This window comes from Hippopotamus amphibius, chromosome 6, assembly GCF_030028045.1.
Source record: "Hippopotamus amphibius kiboko isolate mHipAmp2 chromosome 6, mHipAmp2.hap2, whole genome shotgun sequence".
Lineage (NCBI taxonomy): Eukaryota > Metazoa > Chordata > Mammalia > Artiodactyla > Hippopotamidae > Hippopotamus > Hippopotamus amphibius.
In genome coordinates this window covers 53,659,440-53,682,929 of record NC_080191.1, presented here as the reverse complement: position 1 = coordinate 53,682,929, position 23,490 = coordinate 53,659,440, and the positions used below count along the sequence as shown (strand labels likewise).

Sequence of the window (23,490 nt, the reverse complement as noted above, 5' to 3'; positions counted from 1 at the left end):
AAAATATATTATTAGTATCATTGCTGTTTATATCATATAGGTGTATTTTAGTTTGTCTACTTAAAATATTTTTAAAAATTTTTTGAAGCAAATAGCTGCTAATTATAATGTATTACTGCTGCATTATAAGATTCCAGAATTAAGAGACTTCTCTGGCGGTCCAGTGGTTAAGACTCTGTGCTTTTACTGCAGAGGCCATGGTACAATCCCTGGTCAGGGAACTAAGATCCCACAAGCCACACAGCATGGCCAAAAAACCAGCAACACCAAAAAAGGTTCCAGAATTATAAAGTGGTAAAACGTGTGGAAAGTGGTGAATCTTCCAGAAGCAAAGGAAACTCCTCTATAAAACTATAATAGGGCCTATTAGTAATGCAGTTGTCATCTCTCTCCTTATCTGGGAGGAGCAGAATAAAGTCATCAGGCACTGGATCTTTGCTCAGGTGGAAAAAAGATCAAATGTCTTGTAAGGCAGGGGTTGCTTATGTGGCTTAATTCAGTCTAGTCCTCATTGTTTTAAATGACTGTAAAAATGGGACTCATCTTCTCAATGGACATATGTCCCCTCTGGCGATAGCAAGTGTGCTTATTCCTTGTAAACTAGCTCATGGGGAAAAAAAGTCATCTCTCTTGAGGCTGGCAAGCAGCATTCTCATTCAGAAAAGCCACAGCTGTAAGAGCTGCAAGCCCTCACATCTGTCCTCTGTTGCTGGGCCTTCCTCTGTTGCTGGGCCTTGAGAGGCGCTATAGATGAGAAGATAGTGCTGCACAGGTAGGTCAGGTAGGTCTCTAAACATCCCCTGAAGCAAAGAAATGACCCGATCAGATTAGCATTCCAGAAGAGTCCTTCCAGCGGCAGTGACCACCCTTTGTTGCCTAATGAGAAGCTAATAGGATTGCTGCTGGCCCCAAACCTCAGGCACTGGGCATCTGCATTGGCCCTTAGAAGTTTGCTTGGGTGGCAACTTCGGCTCTGCAGAAAGAGAGCAGTGTCTTAGCAACATCATTTAGAATAATCTAAGGAAGTCCAGGCCAGAATTTGGGTCAAGTTTTGGAGCTGGAGGAGGGAGGAAATAGTGGATGCCAAAACGGATGTATTACAAAAACCTATAAGGTTTTTTCCCCAGCTAAATGACTGTTTCTTTAAAATATATGTGCATTTGCATACGCTTACTAAGACGCTTAAATCAATTAAAGTATTCACAATTCTGCTCCTAGAAATATTTTCTGTATCTGATGGCTTCTATCAGTCACCACTGGAGCAGCTGTCAGTCACGTATTAATATTTAGTGAACACAGTGAGCCTTACATTTAGTACCATGAAAAATAAAAGGTAAATACCACCTTGTTTGCTATTTTAGGATACCGCAAACTGTGTGCCAGCTTCTCTTATAAAAACTAGTTAGAAGCTGTGAACCTCTTCTGTTTTCCTAGATGAAAAATTGGATTCCAGAAAATTTCTTTGTGAGTTCTATTTTATGTGAATCCAAGAACTGGCCTTAACGTTCCCAATTTATTACATTACAGCGAAAATAAGAAGATAACTTTCAGTTGCTATACATCCTCTTGGCAGTTCTTTGCTGGACTACACGTATTCTAGCAAACAAAATACCTCTCAATAAATTTAAAAAAAAATAGGGAATCATCTGTCTTGTGAATTGTTTTCTTTTACAGAAAAAGATGAGCCTCCATTTAGCAAGGCTGGGCAGGACGTGGTTTTGCATCTGCCCACAGACGGAGTGATTCTGGACGGCCGAGAGAGCACAGATGACCACGCCATCATCCAGTATGAGTGGACACTGCTGCAGGGTGACCCGTCGGTGGACATGAAGGTAATTCATGTCGTAATTGTAATGAAAACTAATGTTTCAGTGAAGTGGTCTTTCTACTTTTCCTCAAATGTCTATAAGTTGGCAGAAGAAGTGTAAAATGGCATAAAAATGTCGAAAAAATGTTATATGAATTTACTTTTCTACTGAGTAAACAGTGGTCCTGACCGTGTGTTTTGTTTTTATTTTAATTTATTTTATTTTATTTTATTGGCTGCACCTTGCAGCTCATAGGATCTTAGTTCCCCGAGCAGGGATCAAACCCGGGCCCTTGGCAGTGAGTGCACGGTCCTAACCGTGGACCACCAGGGAATTCCCTGATCATGTGTTTTGAAGCTCACCCTAGTTCTTGCTGCTTTTTTGTTGACTTCTCCAGAGCACAAAAATGCGTCAAGGAAAAAGACTCATGCTTTGTTTTGTTCATTCAGATTACTTAAAAATTTTTTTTATTTCTTCGCTTTTCAGTTCAAAGTCCAAGTAGAAAATTTGAAAAATACAAAGGAGCATAGAGGAAAATAACAATAGAATGAACTTATTCTTCACATGGTCCAGAAAGCAACCATCTTACCTAGCGTTAGGCCTGCCTGAGATAGTTAAATAAGGGTGTGTGTGTGTGTGTGTGTGTGTGTGTGTGTGTGTGTGTGTGTCAAGGGCTCCTATTCAAGGGCTCCTCGCTGATTTTCGTCAGGCTTATCTGGGCTGGAATTGCTGCCGATGGGACTGACCCACTTGTCCAGTGGCTGCCTGCACACAATTAAGATATAATTGACATGTAACATTATATTAGTTTCAGATGCACAACACAATGACTTGATATATGTATATATTGTGAAATGATCACCACAATAAGTCTAGTTAACATCTGTCACCACACAAAGGCACAATTTTTTTCCTCGTGATGAAAATTGTTAAGATTTACTCTCTTTACAACTTTCAAATATACAAAACAGTATTATTAACTATAGTCACCATGCTGTACATTACATCCCATAACTTATTTATTTTATAACTGGAAGTTTGTAACTTTTGGCCCCTTTCACCTGTCGCCTGCCCCATGCCTCTGACAAACACCAATCTGTTCTCTGTATCTGTGAGCTCGGTTTTTTGGGTGTTTTTGTTTTTTTAGATTCCATCATGAGCATGAGATGATACAGTATTCGTTTTTCTCTGTCTGGCTTATTTCACTTAGCATAATGCCCTCGTGGTTCATCCATGTTGCCCTCGTGGTTCATCCATGTTGTTGCAAGTGGCAAGCTTTCCTTCTTTTTACACACCATGTTTCCTTTATCAATTTATCCATTGAGGGACATTTAAGTTGTTTCCGTATCTTGGCTATTGTAAATAACGCTGCAGAGAACATGGAGGTGCATAGATCTTTTCGAATTAGTATTTTTGTTTCCTTTGCATAAATACCCAGAAGTGGAATTGCTGTATCAACACAGGGAGTCTTGAGTCATGAGGAAAGTGGCTTTTTATTAACCCTGCCAGGACCCTTTGTAGTGTTTCCTGGTTTAGGCAGATAAACTTCATCCAAATCACTTCAGTCAAAGGACATGGGGACAATCCCTGCTGGTTTGCCAGGGCCACCATAACAGAGTACCACAGGCTGGGTGGCTTAAACAGTGGAAATTTCTCACAGGTCTGGAGGCTAGAAGTCCAAGGTCAAGGGGTCAGCAGAGCTGGTTTCTTATAAGGCCTCCCTCCTTGGCTTGTATTTGGCTGTCTTCTCCTTCCTGTGTCTTCACAGGCTCTTCCCTCTGTGCGGAAGTACTGATTTCTATTTTATTGGAACAACAAGAACAATAATCAGCTAGTCCCTCAAGACTGGTTTAAACACATTGGTTTACCCAATGATTATACAGTCTTAGAATTGGACCAGGGGCTTCCTAGGTGGCGCAGTGGTTGAGAATCCGCCTGCCAATGCAGGGGACTTGGATTCAATCCCTGCTCCAGGAAGATCCCACATGCCGCAGAGCAACTAAGCCCGTGCACCACAACTATTGAGCCTGCGCCTTAGAGCCCGTGAGCCACAACTATTGAGCCCATGTGCTGCAACTACTGAAGCCCATGCACCTAGAGCCGTGCTCCACAACAAGAGAAGCCACGGCAATGAGGAGCCCACGCACCACGATGAAGAGTAGCCCCCACTCACTGCAACTAAAAAGAAAGCTCGCGTTCAGCAAAGAAGACCCAACACAGCCAATAAAATAAATTAAAAAAAAAAAAAAGAAAAAAGAATTGGACCAGACCCTCCATCAGCATCTTACCCAGCCTCCTGTCCATACAAGAGCCCCTGATTCCACATCCCTTCCAGTGTTCATCCAGTCTCTGCCTGGTACTTCCAGAGATGAAAGCTCATTATTTCATATCATGTCCCATGACATCTTTAATGAGCTCTAATTATTGGGTCAGTGGGGTGTGTCTCCCTGTTACTTCCATGCATTGGTGTTGGGTCTTCTTTTTAGAAAAGCACCGAACACATCTTTTTTTCTGTGTATCAGCCATTCAAGTTTGTTTTATTTTTTTAAATGAATGTCACCACTTGGGATGGTTTTCTCAGAACTCAGCACTCTCAATTCTTTCCGATGTTCCTCATATGAATTGATTTTTAGATTGTCCACAATCCAGCCATTTTTGGATTTTCTCAGATTCATCCATACCCTTCTTAAAATCTGACTCCCCTAATTGAAACCCATAAGTAAACTGTGGTTCTTCCTGACACAGACTATTACCTCCTGTGATCCAGACATTGTCTCCTCTCCTATTAATGAAGATTCATTTACATAAACTATTTTAGTAGCTGCTTCACACTGTGGGTTCATGTTGAGTTTTCCATTAGCAGGATCACCTAAAACCTGCTTCATCTTTCTAAACGAACCGCTGTCCTCAGGGCCTTCCCCATCCTGTGTTTGTGTAATTGATTTGTTGAACCTGAGTGCAAGACCTTATGTTTGTTTTTTTTTATATCTCGGTTCTTTTTTATATCTCGGTGTTTGGATTTTCATCTACAACAGAGATGATTTTGAACTTTGGGTGTCATCCATCACATTTATTATTCTTCTGTGCATGTGTCAGCTGCAAGATTAATAGATCTTTACTGAAATCTCTGAGAACTAAGTTTGATCAGGAAAGGCACACAGACAAGCCATTGATCAGACTGCTATGAGAGTTCCTTGAGATGGACACTGACTGTTAATTTTTTTTAATTGCTTTACACTGTTGTGCCAGTTTTTGCTGTACAACAAAGTGAATCAACTATATTTATACATATATCTCCATATCCCTTCCTTCGCAAGACTCCTTCCCTATCCCAGCCCTCTAAGGCATCACCCATCATCGAGTTGATCTCGCTGTGTTATGCAGCAGCTTCCCACTAGCTATTTTACATTTGGTAGTGTATATATGTCAGTGCTACTCTCTCACTTCTGACTATTAATTAATTGGCATTCATGGGATATTTGTTCAAGCAGCTGCAAATCTATCTCTATTATCATCTAGCTTTTCATAGTTGCTACTAAAAGCTTTATTCTGTAAACAATGAATTGAGTATAAATGCTGAATAAAAATAATACTGATGATTCAGTATTTAATTCATTGAAGATATTTATAAAGAAGTAACAAAATTAGGCATTTCTTATAGGCTTTTAGGGCTGACTACAATGCCCTCAAGGGGAAATGTGTGCGATGTCCCTAGCGGTCCAGTGGTTAAGACTCCGCACTTCCACTTCAGGGTGCACGGGTTCCATCCTTGGTCTGAGGAACTAAGATCCTGCCTGCCACCTGGCGCGGCCAAGGGAAAAGAGAAAAAAAGAGGAAACTGTGGACCAATTCCCCAGCCAAGTGTATAACGGCAATGGCAGATAGACCTAAATCTGTAAAGCCACCATCTAAGTAACAAAGTCTGCAGTAGAGGTGCCATTAGCTATCAAGCTGCACCTGTCTTATGATGGTGTACATTCATGTATGCTCCCAAAGTTAACTCAGCTCTCATTGGTCAGGCTGTCCCAACCCCTTCTTGAGCCCTCCCCTCTCCTCTCCCCTTTTCTCCACAGTCTGCAGCATCCTTGCCCCCTTTTCTCATCTTTGGTGGTAGAATAGTGAGCCCTCCGTTTGTTTTGTGATGCTTTAAGACCAGGTTCTAGGACTGTCCTTTCACAGACAAATGACCCATTTGGGTATTCAAAAAACAAAAATCAGTGAGGTTCTCACCATGAGGAATTATGCTGCCAGTTTAACCATGATAAAATTAATTGCTAACATTTTTTAGCATCTAGTGTGTGTCCTGTACTGTACTAGGCACTTTTTAAAAAATTTTTCGGCTGATCGGGCATGTGGGATCCTAGTTCCCAGACCAGGGATCTAACCTGCACTCCCTGCTTTGGCAGCGCAGAGTCTTAACCACTGGACCACCAGGGAAGTCCCAGTACCAAGCACTTTAAATCGACTAAGCATATGGGAAAGCTCATGTTCTGATTTGGTTCCTCATTTATGAAGAAAATGAATGAGAGGTGATTTGTCAGAACCAAGAGGTTCTGATTTGTTTTTTGGTTTTTTTCCTGGCTGCACACAGCAGCTTGCGCTATCTTAGCTCCCAACCAGCGATTGAACCCAGACCTCAGCAGTGAAAGCGCGGAGGCCTAACTACTGGACCGCCGGGGAATTCCCAAGAGGTTCTGATTTTAAAGTTATATATTTTCTGCCCTCTAACAGGATATTCTACATCCATTTAACTGAGTATTAATCTATAATACATTCTTAAATGTAAGAAGACACATTTTTCAGGTGGTCCATTAGATGTTGCTGAGTTTCATGATTATTTGACATAATACATTTAAATCTGAAGTCAGAATGTAAAACAGGACATTTAGGAACGTGATACAGAGTATGAGGACGTTCAGGGAGATTTGAAATTCATAAATCTGTACATTGAATTCTATTTGTCAGATGTGGAAAATTTTAAATGTTTTAGGATACCATGTGTAATGGAAGCTTACTAAAGGATGGATATTGTTTGCACCAGTAGCTTCATTATTAGCTTAAAACCAGTTGGTGTGCTTGCTGTACATAATTAAGTAATGTAATCTATTTAAAAACAGGTGTATTATCATCCACATTGAAACATATTTGGGAGTGAAAAGAGGTGGTATTAATGATAACAGCAGGACCACAGACATAAACTGAGACTGTCTTGAGCAAACAGAAGCATGGGTCCTTTCTGATAAAATCCAAGTTTCATGAGACTAGTTGGTCTATATTTGGTCTCCCATTTGGCCTCATTTTTAGACCACCCTCAACAGATTGAAAAAGTATTTTAAAACTGAGCCTTAGGAACTTCCCTGCTGGTCCAGTGGCTAAGACTCCACACTCCCAACGCAGGGCCCCCGGGTTCAATCCCTGGTCAGGGAACTAGATCCCATATGCTGCAACTGAAAAGATCCTGTGTACTGCAACTGAAAAGATCCTGTGTGCCGCAACTAAGACCCGGTGCAGCCAAATAAATAAATAAACAAATATTTTTTTAAAAAACCAACCAACCAACCAACAAACAAAACAACGCCTGAGTCTTAGAAAAAAGGTTTTCTGGAAAAAGAAAATAAATAGAAAGAAGAATGTTGACTTTCTGTCATAGGGAAAGAGAACGTAAAATAAGTGTTGAATTTCAAATTGCCTTTTGTCTTATGTAGGATTTTTTTTTTGTCATTTACTCCTCCTCAGTCAGATTCCCTGGGATATAATTTGGGTCAATACTGAAAATACCCACAAAAGGAAAGAATCATATATGATAAGATGATTTAAAAACAGATTAAAAGACTTTATAAAAATTTAGTAAGCAAGATTTTCAAGGCAGCCTGGATTGTTTAACCAGTACACAAAGTTCCAGAGAATCTGTGGTGATCTTTGAAGATTACAGATCTATCTTCTGTTTTTCACCTATTTTTGTTGATAAGAGGTCAAAGATACATGTAAAATCGATAATCTCACAACAGAATTTGTAAGGATTATGAAGGATTTCTTTAGAGTTATTTTCAATGAGGGATGGAGTGATGAGTAGAAAAGGGATTTCCGTTGTCAGGGATGCTGCCAGGATTCTCCCCGCTGCCTCTTTCCCTCCCCTCCTCTCTTCTTTCTCCAGTGCTCCCTTCCTTCTTTCCTTCCTCCCTCCTCTCTTCTTTCTTTCTTCCTTTCTTGGTATTTTTCCCTTTCTCTCCTAAAGCCTAGAACTATACTTCATACTCACTAGGATTCTAATAATACTTGCTAAGTTGATTGGTTCCTTTTTTTTTTTTAAGTGATTGACTGTTTTGCTAACCTCTCTAAAAGTGCCCTTTTAACCCTCAAATTTTTATCATCCATCCTAGCAAGATGGGCAGGACAACAAGGTTCTGGCCTCATACCCATCTTAGGAAGAGCTGCTAAGTGTTGTCTAATAATGACTGCATCTCATCAAGGGAGATCCTAGACACATATCACGTATTATTTTTTTCTTGGCTATTGGACAGTATTTAGTATTCATGAAAACAAAATGTAGATCCCTTCAATAAAAGTTATCCTAGATATTCTAGGCCATGCGGTGGGGAGGGAGAACAGAGAGGGAGCAGACTGCTTCTAAATTTTAAAAAGAAAGGAAAATGATAAATAACTAACTGAGAAAGCTTCATATCACATTTCAACTATTTTTTTCTTCCCTCAGTGAGTCAGTTTAACAGTGAATGAAAGAGATCAAGTAGGTAATACTTCTAACACAAGTTCTGCTTTGCTTTGGTTTTTGAATCCTCAATTCACCACTTCCTCTGTGCAAGATGGGAATAACAAAAGCCCTCCTCTCAAGATGTTATTGCTGAGATTCTTACTGAGTCCAAGCTCTCTCTGCTTGCCACACAGCAGGCCAGTAAATCAGAGACAGGTGCTGAGGCAAGGAATAGCAGCTTTACTCAGAAAGCTGGGCGTCCGAGAAGATGGTGGACTAGCATCCTAGAGTACCACCTTATTGGGGTCTGGATGTAAGTTTCTTTTATAGACCAGAGATGAGGAGGAGGTGAGGAAGTAAAGTAAAAAGGCCATAAGTCTTGCAAAATATCTCCTGGTTTTGGCTGTCCTCGGGGAGGGCATGTGCTGATTTCTTCTTTTCTGCAGCCATTTGTGTGGACGAGGTCAGGGTGTTTCTCTGTGGGCTGAACAAAGGCATTTTAGTTTAACATACAGGCAGAGGGGCAGGGTTCCCTGAGGCAGGCCATTATGTATGCCTGTTAGCTACAGACAGAACAAAAGCAATGGAAAGCAAAGGTCGAAGTAAAAGAAACAGATCCAACATGGAGTCGGATTTTTTTCTTTTCTGTTACAAAATGAAAGGAAATATTGTAAATAAGACCCCTGGAACAGTGAGCAGCACGTAGTAAACAGTCAAAAAGTACGTTATCATTCAGTCTATTCTGAGATCGTCTTTCCTTTGATGGTGTCCCTGGTAATTTTGTCTTGTACCCAGGCAGGCTGTGTTGGTGCCTGCATAATGTTCTCTTAGAGATTCTCCCAAGGAACCCCAAACCCCAAATACTCCATGTGTTCACCGGTGCCCAGAAGGTCTTTAACAGGGACCAAACTTCACTCCTGCGATGCCTACAGAGGAACCCCTTCAGACTTTGGTCTGAGTCGAAAAAGGACTTTTTAAAAAAATGCATTTTGGTGCGCTTCCCTGGTGGCACAGTGGTTAAGAATCTGCCTGCCAATGCAGGGGACACAGGTTTGAGCCCTGGGCCAGGAAGATTCCACATGCTGCGGAGCAGCTAAGCCCATGCGCCACAACTACTGAGCCTGCGTTCTAGAGCCCATGAACCACAGCTATTGAGCCCACATGCCACAACTACTGAAGCCTGCATGCCTAGAGCCCGTGCCCTGCAACAGTAGAAGCTACATCAATGAGAAGCCCACACACCGCAATGAAGAGTAGCTTGCACTCACCACAACTAGAGAAAGCCTGTGCATAGCAACGAAGACCCAATGCAGCCAATAAATAAATAAATAAATAAATAATTTATATTTTTTGAAATGCATTTTTTGACACTGAAAAACCAGAGGATCTGTTACTGAGTCCAAGCTCACTCTGCTCGCCACATGCCAGGCCAATAAATCAGAGATGAGGTGTTGAGGCAAGGAATACGACTTTATTTGGAAGCCAGCAGACCAAGAAGATGGTGGACTAATGTCTCAAAATAACCATCCTATAGAGGTTTGGATGTTTTATGGAACAGAGAAGCGGGAGGAGATGAGGAACTAGAGTAAAAAGGCCATAAGATTTGCAAATGTCCCCTGGAATGGCCAGCCTTGGGGAGGGGATGTGTTAATTTCTTCTTTCTTGCAGCCATTCACAGGTGGACAGGGTCAGGATGTTTCCCTGAACAAAGGCACTTTGGTTTAACATTGAGGCAGAGGGGCAGGGTTCTCCAAGGCAGGTCGTTATGTATAGACAGTATCTTTCAGTGAACAAAAGCAGCGGAAAGCAAAGGTCAAAGTAAAAGAAACAGATCCAACATATAGTCAGATTTGGCTCTTCCCTGTTACAAGTCTAGTTGATTCCTGGAGGTGAGAGCAAAGGCAGAAGGAGAGAGGGAGAAGCAAAGAAACACTACCCCAGGGCACCAAAATAGATCTGAACCTCTGCAAAATTTCACCTACATCAGTGCCTCTCAGTTATTTTATTCACCTGAAGCTTTGAATAAAGGGTGAAAAAGTTATGGCAGCCCACAGGGCATTTTTGAAACACAGAAGATTATCAAGGCTGCAAATTTCCTGAGAATATCTGGGGATAAGTTGGTGCCCATGAATGAATATTCCATTGTGGCTTTAAGTATTTCTTTGTATCTTGCTTCAAGAATGAAGGGTGAATGTAAAATAGATAGCTAGTGGGAAACTGCTGCATAAAACAGGGAGATCAACTTGAGGATGGGTGAGGACTTAGAGAGGTGGGATAGGGAGGGTGGGATAGGGAGGGTGGGAGGGAGTCTTGGGTGGGAGGGGATATGGGGATATATGTATAAATACAGCTGATTCACTTTGTTGTACAGCAAAAACTGGCACAACAGTGTAAAGCAATTGAATGCCAATAAAGAGCTTAAAAAAAAAAATGAATGAAGGGTGATGTCAGTCAGGAAAAATAAAAAATAAAAACAGCAAATCCTAGGACTTACTGGTCCAGTTAAGCAGGAAGACACACGTGAGCAAAATAGATAAATAACTCATACCAGCTGTGTTTCAGAGTTAACCATGAGCCTTGATGCAGACTGCCCTTTAAGCATGAATTCTTTTTATGCAATACCTCAAGGCCTTGAATATTTAACTGCATTTTCACTTTAAGAAAATCACTTATAAGGAAATGTTGAAAAATAATCTCCCTGGGAAAAAAAGTACGTACTTCCTGAAAAATAAATCTGGGTAAATTATGTTGTGAAAGCTCTATTCCTATAGCAGCGGAAGCTTGGAAGTCTTTTCCTGTTCAGAAACATTCAACTTCCCAGACAATAAATTTATAGCACAATAGGCTTCTGGTATCACAGTCTGGGCTTACACCTGACTTCCTGTCACTCTCCCTTTAAAGGTCCTGGCCCTTCTATTTTGGGACGGGTAGTGGGGTGCGGATGTGGGTGGGGGAAGCACTTTTGAGGAACTTTGTGTGTGTGTGTATGAGGAATTATCTTGCTTTTTCAGACCACAACAGCTAGCTGGTTTTTGCAAAGCTGTGATTCAGTTCTTTTTAAGAAATGATTCTTGGTGGGGCTTCTCTGGTGGCGCAGTGGTTAACGAATCCACCTACCAATGCAGGGGACACGGATTCAATCCCTGGCCCGGGAAGATCTCACATGCCGTGGAGCAGCTAAGCCTGGGCTCTAGAGCCCTTGAGTCACAATTACTGACCCCAAGTGCCACAACTGCTGAAGCCTGTGCACCTAGAGCCTGTGCTCCGCAACAACAGAAGCCACCACAATAAGAAGCCTGCACACCGCAATGAAGAGTAGCATCCCCCCCACCTGCTGTCCACAACTACAGAAAGCCAGCAGGCAGCAATGAGGAACCAGTGCAACTGATAAAAATAACAAATAAGTAAATAAACATTTAAAGAAGTGATTCTTGGAATAAGGACCTGGAAGGCCTAACTCTGCTAACTCGGAGGTAGAATTCTACCGTAGCTACGAGGATACAATTTGGAATCATATGGCCTGGGTTCAAACCCAGTTTTGCCAATTCCCTAGTGGGGTGAACATGGGAAAATTACTTCACTCTTTAAGCCTCAGCTTCCTCTATTGTAAAGAGAATAATACTACCTGACAGTGTTCCAGTGGGGGTTAAAAGGGGAAAATGCAAATAAAGTGCTTAGCGCATTGCAAAGCACAGAATGAGCACTCATGGAGAGGTAACTGTTATAGCTAATTCTAAACATCTTGGGATGTAAACTATTTGTGCTCTTTGACCAATAGTTTAATTGAACTACAATCAGAATACACTTACACACTTGTATATAAACAAACAAAAAATTATGAGAGCCTTTTACTGGCAAGGAGCAAGGGAGTGAGTCCTATGTACCATAATGTTTATAGCAGCACTATTTACAATAGCCAGGACATGGAAGCAACCTAAATGCCCATCAACAGATGAATGGATAAAGAAGATGTGGCATATATATACAATGGAATGTTACTCAGCTATAAAAAGGAATGAGATGGAGCTATATGTAATGAGGTGGATAGACCTAGAGTCTGTCATACAGAGTGAAGTAAGCCAGAAAGAGAAAAACAAATATTGTATGCTAACTCATATATACAGAATCTAAAAAAAAAAAGAAAATGGTACTTATGAACCCAGTGACAAGACAAGACAATAAGGATGCAAGTGCAGAGAATGGACTGGAGGACACAAGATTGGGGGGGTGGGGGGGTGAAGGGGAAGCTGGGACAAAGTAAGAGTAGCATAGACATATATACACTACCAACTGTAAAATAGAGAGCTAGTGGGAAGTTGCTGTATAACAAAGGGAGATCAACTCGATGATGGATGATGCCTTAGAGGGCCGGGATGGGGAGGGTGGGGGGAGTCGCGGGAGGGAGGGCATATGGGGATAAGTGTATAAATACAGCTGATTCACTTTGGTGTACCTCAAAAGCTGGTACAAGAGTGTAAAGCAATTGTATTCCAATAAAGAGCTTTAAAAAAAATGAATTTGTAAGGTTTATTGCCCTCAGGGAGCTTCCTCCCATTGAGGAGATTAGAAGTGCCCCTAAATAACAGTAATACCAAGTAGAATGTGGCAAGGCCAAAAGAGAGTGTAGATAAAGTGCCCCTGGAATTCAGAGGGAGGGAGACATTATAATCTAGCTGAGAGAAGTCAAAGAAGACTTTACAGATGCCAGCCCTGTGGTACACGTCTCTGTACTCTTAATATTTTGACAGTAGGACTCATATTGATGTGAAAATTTTGGATTGAAAAGATCCACATTCTTTGTGTGTGTGTGTGTGTGTGTGTGTGTGTCTGTTCTGTGTGTGTGTGGAGGGGGATTTGGGGGGGGGGCGGGGTTTCTTTTGCCTGCGCTGGGTCTTCGTTGTGGTGCGCAGGCTTTCTCTAGTTATGGCATTCGGGGGCTTCTCTCTAGTTGTGGCGCATAAGCTTAGTTGCCCCGCAGCACGTGGGATCTTAGTTCCCTGACCAGGGTCAAACCTGCATCCCCTGCATTGGAAGGTGGATTTTTAACCACTGGACCACCAGGGAAGCCTCAAAAAGATCCACATTATATAGTGCAAAAATTTTGGACATGTGTGAGGGCTTTCAAGTTCAGTGTATATGCTCTGATTACAGTTACCTAGGACCATAAAGTCAGTATCCTTTTAAAATGAGAATCAGATTTGCTTTCCCCAGAGGACAGTTGCCTGTTTGCCCAGTGGTCTGTGCAGTAACATACTTTTACCAACTTCCTTGGTTTGGAAAGAAGGGAAGGGCAGTAGGAGAAGAAGCAAGAGGGAAGCTGATCTTTTTTTCTGTAGAAACTCTGCATCCAGCCAGGTGTCAGGCCAGCATCAAGAAAACTGGCTCATGTTCTCAGGGAGCACTGTGCTGCCGTTGGTGGGGATGGTGGGCACTGTAGTGCCCCTCTCTTTCTCCGCTCCTGTCCCAGCTCTCCTCCGTCTTCTTTTGTGTTATTTGCCATTCTTTTCACTCTTTCGTCCATTCATTCATCCAGCATTCAGTAAGTTTCTAGTCTTAGAACTGGGTGCTGCTGGAGGTAAGAAGAGGAATAAAACAAGATTTCTTGTTCTATTCACCCTCATAAGAAAGGCTAGAATAGCTTTCACACAGAATAGATCCTCTCTAGAGGGAGTGAGTCTATGTGAAATGCCTGAAAGTTTGGCTTTTTCTTCTGTTTCTTCTGTTTCTGTTTCTACACATGTTTCTGCACACTGTCAGGAGCTACCTTTGTCCCACCCCTTCCGTTTTATATGCCGCTGCTTCATGCTTCCAGCCCTTCTTCCTAAGTAAGCAGCTTTGTTTATATCTCAAAGCATTTTTAAATTTTAGTATAAAAAGATGATTCTTATCCGATTGGGCTGAGTTAGGGGCATGAAAGGGAAATGAGGACAACGTTGAGAAAAACTGGTTGTAAACATATTCTTAACAACAAAACAGCAGTAAAATTTGTTTGGGTTGTAGGAGGAAGAATAAGGCCCTTTCCCCCCTGTATTCTCTAATTCTAGAGGCTTCTAATCATGGCTGGTTTTATAAGTGGAGCCCTATTTACATAACACATTTTGAGAGAATTTGAAGGGTAAGAGAAAAGCCCCATCCAAAAATATTTCTCCCTTTCATTCCTGAAACCTCAAAGTAAGCAATATAATAATTCCATCTTAATTACTGCCTTCTTTGGCCCTATTCTTTTGAGAATGATCCTCTTCTGGTGAAGATGGTAAGAGAAATCCCCAACTCTTGAGGAAACGCTCTTAAAATCGCCTTCCTCCCGAACTGGGAAAGATGGGCATATCAGAGTTTTTTGTGAATATGATCTGACTCCATTCATTTGAGCGTGTATAACTAGGAAAGCACAGACAGTAATTCATTTTGCTTCTTTTTCAAGGAACTTTGGGTCATATCCATGATGAGAAGTAATGGGGGGGTTGGGGGGGGTGAATTGAGAGATTGGGATTGCCATATATACATTACTAGCAAGAAAATAGTTAAATTGTACTCTTTAAATGTATGCAGTTTATTGTATGTCAGTTGTATCTCAATAAAAGTTCTTTTAAAAAAAAAAGTAAATAGAGGAACACCTAAGTGAAGAACAGAACCTAAGCATGTTCCCCTGAAGTATCTAGACCGTTGTGGTGCCAGTTTAGGTTCTGGCCTCTGCTCCTCAGGACAGATGCCCTGTGTGTCTCCTTCACTTATGTATGTGTGCAGGGAGGTGGCCTTGGATTACAACCAGAATGGTAATGGCCTTCAAACCACTACTAGAGCTCTCATCCGGTTTTGGTTTTGCAAGTTGGATTAGTTGACATGAGGCAGAAGGCTAGAATGCATTTGGGTTCATTGGTTCAATGGAGTTTCTTACTGAAATATTTTGTACCGCATTGTCTTCTCACTACTTTGTAACTGATATATGCTCAATGCCTTATATACTTTAGAAGCAACTGTGGAGGTGGAGGGGATAGACATGTAGTAATCATTTTGTAACTGAGTGTATATACTAAAAAGCGTGTATGTATGTGTATGTGTGTGTGGTACATAAATAAACCCACATGTGTATTCCTTGCCACTAAATTACTGTTTTAGGGAGGTGCAGTTGAACCAGAATAGTAGACTGAGTTATACATAGATTTAGCCAGAGGCCAACCATCAGAGGCTATGTTACTGCTGAACAGGAGATCTTGGGCAGACATTAGACGCTCTTTGTTTTATTAAAGGTAATCTCTCTCTCCAAGTTACAAATTGGGTATGTTGCTGTGTGTGTGTGTGTGTGTGTGTGTATTTCTTATCGTGACACTTGGGAAATATTTGTAAAATACTTTAAATCCTTCCAGTGTCATATAAATGTGAGGAGATGTCTGGAATGAGCACCTGGATGCTTGAGGGGAAAATGTTCCTCTTACAATTCTGTATATTCTTATATCTGATTTTGAGGAATGCCTTTGTTAGTTAAATAACTAAACTAAAAAGAGCCAGGGAATTAAAAGTACAAATTACTATGTATAAAATAAATAAGCTACAGGGATATATTGTACAGCACAGGGAATATAGCCAACATTTTATAATAACTATAAATGGAATATAACATTTAAAAATTATGAGTCACTGGGACTTCCCTGGTGGTCCACTGGTTAAGAATCTGCCTTCCAACGCAGGGGACATGGGTTCCATCCCTGGTCCGGGAACTAAGATCCTACATGCCGCAGGGCAACTAAGCCCACACACCGCAACTACTGAGCACGTGAGCTACAACTAGAGAGAAGCCTGCGTGCCACAACAAAAGAGCCCACGGTCTGCAACAAAAGATTCCCGCATGCCTCAACAAAGATCCCACGTGCCGCAACTAAGACCCAACACAGCCAAAAATAAAATAAATAAATATTTTTTTTAAAAAATTACGTCACTGTGTTGTACATCTGAAACTTAACCTGAAATTGTAAATCAACTATACCTTAATTTAAAAAAAAAAAAAGCATATGCCAAGCTGTGTCATGAAAGGGATTAAAAAAATCAAATTGAATTAATGTTTTATCTGTTATGTCTTAAAAACCTGAAAGCGTTTTCTGCATCCTGGAAAATAAGACCACAGTGGGAAAAAAAAATAACCTGAAATGATGAAATCCAAAAATCAAAGTGTTTACTTCCTTTTTTCACTGGCTCTGGGAGACTTAAGGTGAAACACCAAAAGTTGTAAACAAATTACTGCAAAAGAAGGGGAGGGGAGTCTTTTGTAGAAGAAAGTTCACATGAGACTAATAGGATCTTATTGACTTTTTAAGTTATCAAAATAAGCCTCAGAGGCCTTAGTATTAAGTTACTATGCTTGGTTTCTGCTCATAGAGGTAAGGCCAGCAGCTGTGGACCAGTACCAAATGCAGAGCCCTCTTTGGAGGCCCTTTGGGTAAGATCCATTCTCTGTCAGCAGTTGTCAGCAGCCATTTAATAAAGATCATCAACAAACTCACCCAAAAAAAAAAAAAGAAAAAAGCCAGAGAAGGAGGATATTTAATTTGAAAAGACCTAAATTTGAGTGTACCCAAGATGTTGAAGGTGATTACCATGGTCTGGATCTGGATAGGGTGTTTCCTGCATCCGAGAGGAGGTACCTAGGAAGGCCAGAGGGAGGCATCCAAAGCCCAGGTGGAGGGACTGGCCCCTTAACCGGGGGATGCTCTGTCCTTCCAGCCCCAGCATTGGAAGGAGGCTTCCCAGAGAAGGCGGGGCCCACAGAGTTTTAGTCTGACACTGGCATGCTGAGTGTTGACACCCAGAAGCCCAGGACCTCACTTGCCTTCTTGTAGAGATCTGACCGGGGCCTGGGTGAGGGTAGTATCTGTATGGATGGTCCACCCAGCCCCCAGCCTCAAGGTTTCCCTGGTCTCTTAAAATCTCCGTTAACTTCACCTCGGCCTCACTCCTGTGGCCACACTTAGCGTCCCCCTGTCTCACCCACCTTAAATCCCCTCTCTGACGCAGTCCTGCAATTGAGCCTCTCCTCTCATACACTCAGGGCAGCAACCCCCAAGACGGTTGGCCTTCGGCAATCTGAGGTCTGCATTCTGGCAGAGCAGCTGAGACAGAGGACAGTGCTCACACCGCTTTGCTCATGGCTGCAGGCTCACATCAGCATGCTCCAGGGTGGTCATCATCTGCTCGCATGTTCCCGCACGTTCCTGTCTGCGTCCCAAGAAGCAACAGATAGTGGTGGTACCTGTCACGTAGCTGCCACCTGGCACAGTCTGCCTGATTCTGAGCCAGAGTTGGAGAGAGTGAGCGCCTGCCCTGCCACCTCCACTTAGGCGGACCGTGCTTCACCACCTGCACCGCCACCGGCTCCCCTTGGCTCAGCCTGGATCCCCTGTGGCCATAGGGAGAGCTCATACCTGACCCTTCCCTTGCAACCATGTGGACAAGAGTGGGAGGGGAAGTTTCCAGAAGAAAGGGGGTGTCAGGCCCCAAGCCCACCAGAGCTCAAGTCTTCTGAGCAACCTGCCAAAATTGTGTGTGATTAGTATTCTGCAACCTTGGACCAGGAGTGGAAAAGTGGGTCATGGGACTGCCCCAAGGATGACACTGATTTCCAGTTCAGGATGATGTTGGACTCTGCGCCTCAGGTTCTTAACTAAACATGATGTTTCCTGTTTGGCTCTCAGGTGCCTCAGTCCGGAACCCTGAAGCTGTCCCACCTACAGGAGGGAACGTACACCTTTCAGCTGACGGTGATGGACACTGCTGGGCAGAGGAGCTCCGACAACGTCTCAGTGACAGTGCTTCCCGTGGCCTTCTCCACAGGAGGTGAGAAGAACGTCCTTCCCTCGCGTTCACAGTGGCCAACAGAAACCAGGCTATGGATGCAAGGATGGTATTAAATTGGCATTTTATATTCTGACTATGCATTACCTGGGCTCTTCCATTTTATTTTTGGCTATTGTTGAATGGGAAAATCTTGACTAAAAATATGGTCACAGAAATAGGCTGCATTATATTTTGGGCTAAGTGACACTGCTGAACTGGGGTGGGGGGGCCCTCCACGCCCCAGGGATGAGACTGGGCTGTGTGGGCCATGGGGCCCTTTAGGTGCCCCATCTTTCCTTGCCTTGGTTTCGTAAAAGACATCTGGCTTTTCCGGGAGAGGATCTTGCCTAAGAAGGGTGGTCTGTTTGATATGTATGTTCAAACAGTGCAGCTAAAGAGTACATTTAAAACAAAACATATGCAGTGCATGCGTCAACTTAAAAGGACTCTTTAAAAATTTTCACGGACACTTCACACAGATGCATAGATACGTTAACGACATGCATGTAATGGTTTTCACATTCTGTTGCGCAGTGTAAACTCACTTCTCATTTACTGTTTCTTATATTCCCAAGCATCTCCATTTCTAAGATGAGCTCATCAGGGTAAAAAAATATTTATGTGGAACTTGGCAGCACTGAAGATATAGGGGTATGGCAAAGGGACACCCCCCCTCCCCGCCCACCCAATTCACTCTGGAGAAGTGCTGAGATAGCGTCTGTGAGGGTTCTGTCACTCGGTCAGCAGATACTTTCTTCGCGTCGGCAGTGAACGGGAACTCTGGGCAAGGCAGCGGGCCTGGGTGCGGCGCTCGGCAGACCTGAGCCCTGTCTGCATGTGGTGTCCCTTCACCAGCCGCGGCTCTAGCAAACTTGTAGCCTGCCTCCTACATCCTCAGTTCCTCAGTGTTTGGATGGGAATCAAGCCAGCAGTCGGGAGAATGAGAATAAAAAGATTCGATTTACTTGTACTTTGGCTGATCTTCCATCAAAGATGGGGCTCAGTGTGCGTATTGGACATGAAGGAAGGAGACTTTAGAGTCCTAACAACTCCGCCACCTTGATCATTTGCCTTCCACAAGGATACAGTGCGTCAGCAACATTCAAAATTAGGTTGGTTTAGGCTGACCACGAGGAAGGAGGGGCGACCGCAAATGGACAGGCCAGACCCCAAACTCCAGTCCACTCACCACAGCACCGTGAGCCAGCGATGGGGAGGGAGCCAGCCAGGCAGCCCAGCCCACGTTCGAGCAGGCCCTGTTTGTTGATTTGGCGGCTGCACCAAAGAGCCATCCCGTTACTCAAAACATACCTTGGAATGCTGGCCATGTGCCAGGGCCCTTAGAAACAGCTGAGATCATTACCAGTGGAAAAATTCTGGGCCCCAAGGGCTGTGCTCCTAGGAACAGGGCTCCCTGGGCAAGGACCACGTCATGTGCTAATTCTGGGAGAAAAGTGCTCCAGAGAAGCTGTCATCCCCTACGGAAATTAGAAAAGGGTTGCTTTTGTACAACCAAGGTGCATCGGAGGGAGAAATGGCCTGAGCTCATGGAGGCAAAGAGCTGACACTTCACCAGCTGCTTGTTGCTCTGGTTTATTGACTCAGGCCAGATTTTGGTGGCTCCCAAGGCAAGTTGCCAGTTGTACATTTCCAGCCTTTCTCAAGATGGCAGTAAAGTGTATTTGAAGCTGCAGAGAGTCAGTGATGTGATTCATCTTTGGTTACTGAAAGATCAATTGGGTATAGGTCTTACGCATGCAACTTTATACAGAAAATAAAAAGAATGCTGTTGTATTAACTGTTGTCTGGAATCACGCACTGGTTAGATTGGAATAACAAACTATGAATTAAAGTTAATAAGATACCACATAGAGACAAGAAGTGAGGATTGAGAGGGTTTCTGGTCCCTCTTAATATGGATCTTGTGGTTAATGACTAGCTTTCATGGTAACCAAAGGTGGCACTTTCTGGGGTAAACAGACAAGCACATACCCCTGCTTCTGTGATAACTTGGTTCACTTTTGGATATAGAGGCTGTTTTCAAGCTTTGCAAAAAATTATCTATTCAGAGAGCAAGCCAACAAACACTTCTAAGATGACTCAGATTTGTGGTCTCCATATAGAATTCCCCACAAACAGTCAAGACATTTTTAAGATGGAAAAGAAAATACCAGAACTTATATTGCTATTAATTTTTGATCTTCTTTAAATTTTCAGTCTATTTTATAACGTGTATAATATGTTAATATCGTAGCACATGCATATGATTTATAGATTGGAGATAGGTATGGTCAAAAAAGTTTGGAGCCCACTAATCCAGAAATAGATGGGTAAATTACTAACGTGGATCTGTCTCCAAAAGTACCAAGGAGTAAGTAAAGCCTTGAGATAGTTAGGGTTTTCATGTCACAAGTTTAAGAAAAGTGAGCAGAGGCGGCATCCTGCTTGGTGTCCACAGTTTCCTTTTACTTTTCTTCCCAAACCCCTTCCCTTTGTCCAAAGCAGATTCTCCTTTGGAGGCCCAGGTCCTCAGCCATAACTGCTGCCTCCGTGCATCCTTTTCTTTCTCTTCTTTCTACCACCATTTCTTTTCTTTACCTCCTCTTCCTCCAGAATCAAGGTATCTTCCACCCAGATGGACTCCTTCCCCAGTGTTTTAATTGAACTTCTTTCCAGTAGGATGTTTCCATAACTCGCTTGGGCATGTATAGTATGCTCAGCTATTTGTCTGAGAAATGTCATCGTGTACCACTCTCCCATGACCTGAGTCAACTGTCTAGTCCATCTGTCCCTGCAGAATTACAGACTCCTTATGACCTGCTGCTAGCCTGATGCCTTTAGTGTGCATCACCCGTGTCAGCAGTTGTTATACAGCTGACAACTGTGAAGCAGAGTTGGCTTAATCTGGAGTTGGGGGTGCAGAGAATGCCTTTCAAGAAAATAACATGTAGCTCTGAGGGTTAAAAACTCTTAAGAGCTCCAAAATGGAGAGAATTTCACTATTTGTAGAAAATAAATTCTCACCAGCTAGTAGCTAAAGATTCTCTTTATTGTTTACAGCACCACGGATCTATGGTGGCCAGCAAACAGCATTCAATAATAGAAAGTTGATCTCAGTAAAAATTATTACTTAGGAGATGGGAATGCAAGACATTAATAGAAAGTGGTGTCTCTGATACACGGTTGGCCAGCCAAGTGCTGTGCAGAGGGGTGAACCAGTGTTAGGTAGCCTGCTGAGGAGCTGGTGGGCGAGCAAATGAACGCAGAGTCAGTCATCTGAGGGAGGAAACCCAGGGCTGGATGGGGAAGACAGAGCTGCTGCTTCTCTGTTCCCACCTCTTAAGCATCGTTGGCTTAGAGAAGGGCCCTAAGATGGAGAGTCCGTGGTGATTCCTGAGAATTAAGTCAGGAAGGTCACACCTTCCTGATACCTATTGCTCCAGCACAGCCTGTTAGGTGTTCCCTCGTTATCTGCATGTCTTTACCCAAATGCATTTCAGCATACTCATAGTCTCCGTTAACCTTGACACAGTGGAAGTCTTTCCTTTTCTGCACTCCTGTGACTTGAGACTTGTTTATGAACAGGATGCTCGAACGTTTGCTCACGCTACCACTTCTTTTGTGACGATGGCTGTTGCGTTGACATCACACTGGCTTGCGATGGCATGGAGCAGTGTCCTGATGGGTCTGATGAAGCTTTCTGTCAAAATTGTGAGTCGACTGCATCACATTTTGAGATAGAAGGGACGTCTGTATTCTCACAATGAATGCAAACTCAGTAGTGTTCTTTTTTTGCCTGCTTTCAGGTAAAACTTCATGTGAACAAGCTATACCTTAAATTAAATGAGCATTTACTATATCTTGAATGCACGTTACAAATGTCAAATTTTGATATTATGTTCTTAAGAGATTGTTTTCAATTTTCTAAAAGATTCTTCCCCATCAAAAGTGCTGTTTAGCATACACTTTTTTAAAAGCTGAAATGAGTAAATGTTGTGTTTTGATAAATTTTTTAGAAAATTTGTGACATTAGGGTGTGGCTAGGTCAGAGCTGTAATGCCATGTACATAAATGCTCACCATAAGAAGGCAGAAGAGCTGAGGAAAGTTTCATGAAATACTGGTTTGAGCAAGGATGACGAATTTCAAAATCTTATTTTTTTTGTTTTATTTTCTCTTGTTTTTTGTGGGTTTTTGTTGTTGTTTGTTTGTTTGCTTTTTTTCCCCCACTGTGTTGGGTCCTCGTTGCTGCATGTGGGCTTTTTTCTCTAGTTGCATCGAGCAGGGGCTGCTCCTCGTTGCGGTCCACAGGCCTCTCAGCGCAGTGGCTTCTCTTGTTGTGGAGCGCGGGCTCCAGACATGCAGCCTTCAGTTGTTGCAGCACTCAGGCTCATTAGTTGTGGCACTCGGGCTCTAGGGTACATCGGCTTCAGTAGTTGTGGTTCACAGGCTCAGTTGCTCCGCGGCATGTGGGGTCTTACTGGAACAGAGACGGAACCCGTGTCCCCTACATTGGCAGGCGGATTCTTAACCACTGCACCACCAGGGAAGCCCTGAGAACCTTCAGTTTAAGTTGTGTCTTTGTCTCTTTCTTTATGTGAACTTTCAGAAAGCTACTTGTTAGAAGAGAACTGATTATTCATTTGAAAACAAGAGCAAATAGCTTTTATGGGGCTCTGATGCATCTCAGATGAATGGGTTGTCATTTCCAAATGTCCATGACTTTAAATCTACTGCAAAGTTAGTGGTTTTCATTAACGTTCAGAAAAGAAATGCAAGAACTGATAGCAGGTCTTTCACTCTCAGTGAGCTTCGAGAGCAAGATGGTGACCCACACGGCTACGGCACAGCCTAGACCCACCGGACCCAGCAAAGATGCAGGCAGTGGCTCCTTGCTGGAAAAGTCCCAGAAAGCCACCACCCAAAAACAGCCACCTGCATCATCAGCCACGGAGAAGAGGAACCAGGCCACCGTTCTGGGACCAGAGAGCCGCCTCGACCCCGGGATGCCTGGTAAGGACGTGAGGCAGATTTTCACAGGGAGTCTCTTTTTCTATAATGACACTTGGCTCAGAGTCAGGTTCTGTTTGAAGAGTGTTAAGGAAATATCTCAAAAGAGAGGACAGAGTTAAAATGAAGAATTTGGCCA

At 42.8% G+C, this 23,490-nt stretch overlaps 1 protein-coding gene across 5 annotated transcripts in view; it reads left to right on the top strand.

The window, feature by feature from the left end:
- The window catches only part of LRP11 (LDL receptor related protein 11), a 51,995-nt gene that overhangs the window by 6,100 nt on the left and 22,405 nt on the right, over positions 1–23,490 (top strand). For 3 of the 5 annotated variants that reach the window (XM_057739324.1, XM_057739322.1, XM_057739323.1), the window contains exons 2-5: positions 1,675–1,832; positions 18,201–18,342; positions 21,928–22,053; positions 23,148–23,354. In XM_057739324.1, the coding sequence (XP_057595307.1) occupies positions 1,675–1,832; positions 18,201–18,342; positions 21,928–22,053; positions 23,148–23,354 (633 nt within the window). The remainder of the gene's footprint in view (positions 1–1,674; positions 1,833–18,200; positions 18,343–21,927; positions 22,054–23,147; positions 23,355–23,490) is intronic. The other 2 variants (XM_057739325.1, XM_057739327.1) reach the window with 2 other exon arrangements.